Source organism: Aplysia californica, unplaced genomic scaffold (assembly GCF_000002075.1).
Source record: "Aplysia californica isolate F4 #8 unplaced genomic scaffold, AplCal3.0 scaffold00411, whole genome shotgun sequence".
NCBI lineage: Eukaryota > Metazoa > Mollusca > Gastropoda > Aplysiida > Aplysiidae > Aplysia > Aplysia californica.
The window spans coordinates 305,937-309,901 of record NW_004797681.1 but is presented as its reverse complement, the minus strand read 5'-3'; the positions used below and the strand labels follow the sequence as shown (position 1 = coordinate 309,901).

Below are 3,965 nucleotides of genomic sequence, written 5' to 3'. Positions count from 1 at the left end.
GGGGGTTGTAACATATTTTTAATCAATGACTATTCATCAGAGGTTGTTAAAGACTGATAAACTGATTTTACAACCAAAAAAACACAAAAAAAACCTTTTTTATTGTTCCCTGTTCTCTCCACCCCCTTCCAGGACCACCAACCACCGCGAGTCCCGCTGGATTCTGGGCATCACCGTCATCTCCATCCCCTGCTGGGTTATCTGGTGTAGTGTGGCCACATTGGGCGCCTACTCTGTGCGGGACCCGGCTGTAGCGGTCGGACTGTTGGTCAACGCGACGGTCATGTTGCTGCTGGTTCCTGTGCGGAAGTTGTACCTGCTGCATAAGTACAATGCGCTGATAGAGGAGGAGGAGGAGAGGGAGAGTCAGTACGCTGCCAGTCACAAGGGTGAGTGAGGGGGGGAGGGAGGGGAGAGGGGGGAGAGAGATAAGTTGAACCTGCTGCACAAGTACAACGTGCTGATAGAAGAGGAGAAGAGGGAGAGTCAGTACGCCGCCAGTCACAAGGGTGAGTGAAGGGGGTAGGGGAGGAGGGATGGAGAGAGTGAGGGAAGAGGGGGGAGAGAGATAAGTTATACCTGCTGCATAAGTACAATGCACTGATAGAGGAGGAGGAGGAGAGGGAGAGCCAGTACGCTGCCAGTCACAAGGGTGAGTGAGGGGGGGAGGGAGAGAGGGAGGGGAGAGAGATAAGTTGAACCTGCTGCATAAGTACAACGCGCTGATAGAGGAGGAGGAGGAGAGGGAGAGTCAGTACGCTGCCAGTCACAAGGGTGAGTGAGGGGGGTAGGGGAGGAGGGAGGGAGAGAGGGAGGGAAGAAGGGGGAGAGAGATAAGTTATACCTGCTGCATAAGGACAACGGGCTGATAGAGGAGGGGGAGAGGGAGAGCCAGTATGCTGCCAGTCAAAAGGGTGAGTGAGGGGAGGGGGAAGGGAGAGAGGGAGGGGAGAGGGGGATAGAGATAAATTGAACCTGCTGCATAGGTACAATGCGCTGATAGAGGAGGAGGAGGAGGAGGGGGAGAGGGAGAGCCAGTACGCTGCCAGTCACAAGGGTGAGTAACGAAGAGAGAGAGGGGGAGAGAGAAGGGAGAGGGGAGAGAGATATTTTGTATTTGCTACACAAGTACAGTTTGCTGATAGTGGAGGAGGAGGAGGAGGAGGAGGAGGAGGAAAGAGTTAGCCCTCTTCATATTTCTTTGGAATGTGAGGTAACATTTTGGTATGTATGAACACAAAAGTGGAAGTGGAGCTATTGAATGCTCAAAATGTTGCAAACTGTTATTTGCCAAAATTGGTCTTATTGAATTGGTCACGGCAGAAGCTACAAGTCGTATTAGCCTTTCATTCTTCTAATTCTTCTATTTTGTTTGAGAAATATCCTCCTCTGCAGATGTATTGGTCATCATCATTTTTTAGTGTAGGCATTATTGTTGAATTGTTATTGTTATTGTCATTGTCATTATTATTATTAGTATTATTATCATTATCATTATAATTATTATTAGCATCATTATTATTGATATGGCTTTCCTCATACGTCATGAGAATGTGAAGTAACATTTTGGTATGTGTATGTTCCAGACAATGACTACAACTCGGTGTACGGGAGACAGTACGACAACCACCCCAGACTACACGACACCAGCTCCAACCACGGCTCATCCAGGGCCTACTAGGAGATGAACACTGCATGTGAGTGGGACCCGTTTCTTTTATCTTCTTATTCTACTTTTGTTGCCTTCCAGCGCCTTTTCATATTGGCATACAGCAATCGAAAATTTTCTTCTCTAAAATCTTCTCCGTTCAGCTCCTTTCCTGTTCTCTAACCATCCTCTGTCATCTGTTTTTGTCTCCACTTTCTACCTTAACCCCCCCCCCCCCCCACACCCCCCCTTTTGCCCCCTCCTCTGGGCTCCTGCCTCTTTTTGCAGCCTTTCCATTGCTACTCCTTGGCTCCTTTTTATTGCTGTCTTTCAGCCACAACCCTGATCTTAGGGTTGGTAAGATTAGGCTTCGGCCGCCACCCGAGCAAAATTCTAAATGAATTCCCACTAAAATGAAAATATTTGATGTGTACCGCACGCTCATATATGACCTTATGCAGTTGTGAGCGCTGTAAAACACTTACTAAAACAAACAGCATGAGGATAACGTGAAATTATTTGTCGAGTATTTCGTTACTTTATCTCACCCCGCTCAGGTTGACCTTATCAGGTAGGGTTGAAGCAGTCCTCCTCCTGATTGATCAGATTCTGTAAATGTGAAGCAACGTGGTGGAATCAGGCTCTCGTCAAATTTTGGGCATGAAAAGTTATTGGTATCATCTTAAAGCCTGTTCACTTGTCTTTATTGGGATGGAAAAAATATCCATTTATCTTGAATACAAGTCGAGATATTTGCGAAAGAAGGAGGTGGGGGTCACTTGTTTTCAGAGGTAAAATTAGTGAGAAAAAGGCCACCAAAGATTATTTCTTTCCTTAGCTTAAGAGTCCGTGGTAACTGAAAATTTACATTTTTTGTGCCTTTTATCAACGTTTTTCAGAAAAATCCGCTCAGAAATGAGTTCTTTAATGGGCATGAAAGGTGTTCAGCCAGAAAACGAAAAATTGATAAAAATTCAGAAACATGCAGAAAAATGCAAGTTTCTTCACTTTGATTATTTTGACAAGAGCCTGATTCCACCACGCTGCCTCTCAAATGTACAATTATTTACAGTTACTCATTATTATCGCAATCTGTTTATGGTGAAATGTGGCCATGTTCTTTCTGGCTCTATAAATTTTGAGGTGACAGTAACTACACAGGTTTGAGGTGGGTGGTTGGAGGGTGCGACTTGTAGGTCTTTCTTCTTTACTTCTTACCCCTCCATTTGTTGTGTCTGTTCAGAAGTCTTACTTTTTCTTCTAACATTAAATAACTATTGTTGCTTTGATGTTCTTATGTTCACCGAAGCCACTCAGTAAATCCTAACACGAGTTCCTTAATCTATTGAGATAATCAGTTTTGGAAGTCTTATGATTTTAACAATACTATCGGTTATTTAGAGAAAAAAAAAAGAGTCGTTTATTTTTTGGAGGAAGTTTTATTTTAGATGAAGTATTTTTCTCGCTAAAACAATGAAATGTTTTCAGTTATAACCAAAATAAGAAGGCATTATTTTCAAGTTTAAATGAAACAGAAGGAACTCAGTTCATTTGGTTTCCTTTAAACTTGAAAAAATTGTGGCAAAGAATGAAAAGCTCTTATTGTTTTTGCTAGAGAAATACTGAACTCCCATCTTTTTTTGTGCTTATCGATATCTTAACGGGCTGATAATAGGTGTCATTACATGTTAGAATCAGGGACTCTTCAATTTTTGAGCATATGAAATTATTTACATAATCCTAAAACTTGTTCACATATCTTGCTTTTAATGAAAACCATATCCATCTATATTGAATAGATGTCAAGATATTTGTAGCTGAAGGAGGTGGGGTTCAGCCGCTATGAGAAGTAAAAGTTGCGAGAAAATGCATGCTAAATTATGGCGACTTCCAAAGCTGTAGTGTCCTTGAAAACTGGAAATTTACATTTTTTGTTCTGTTGATCAGGGTCTTTCCGTAACATTTTCACAAAAATTGATGTGTTTTTAAATGGACATTTAAAGATGTTCAGCAAAAATAAATAGACAAAAATTGCCCAACGAGCAGAAAAATGTCTGTTACTTCGATTTAATTATTTTGATGAGCATTTGAATTCACCGCGATACCACAGATATTACATATTATAGTCGAAATTATAATTCAAAACTCTTATGCTCGTATTTTTTTGTCTCCAGGATTTTCTAATCAGCGTTGACCCCAGCAAGCTAAGTGTTAGTCACAGAAGGAAAATGTGAATCGAGTTGTTCTGGAGTTTGTTCGAATATACAATACCATTTCCTTTTTCTTTCTGTCTCCCCCCCCCCCCCCCCTCCCTTTC

At 42.1% G+C, this 3,965-nt stretch overlaps 1 protein-coding gene across 1 annotated transcript in view; it reads left to right on the top strand.

Annotated features, from left to right (window-relative positions):
• LOC101861377 overlaps positions 1-3,965 on the top strand; it is a gene marked incomplete in the record, with an annotated part of 53,262 nt that extends 49,297 nt beyond the window's left edge. Inside the window, 3 exon segments of the mRNA XM_013085824.2 lie at positions 133-389; positions 1,587-1,697; positions 3,823-3,965. Coding sequence (XP_012941278.1) covers positions 133-389; positions 1,587-1,681 — 352 coding nt within the window.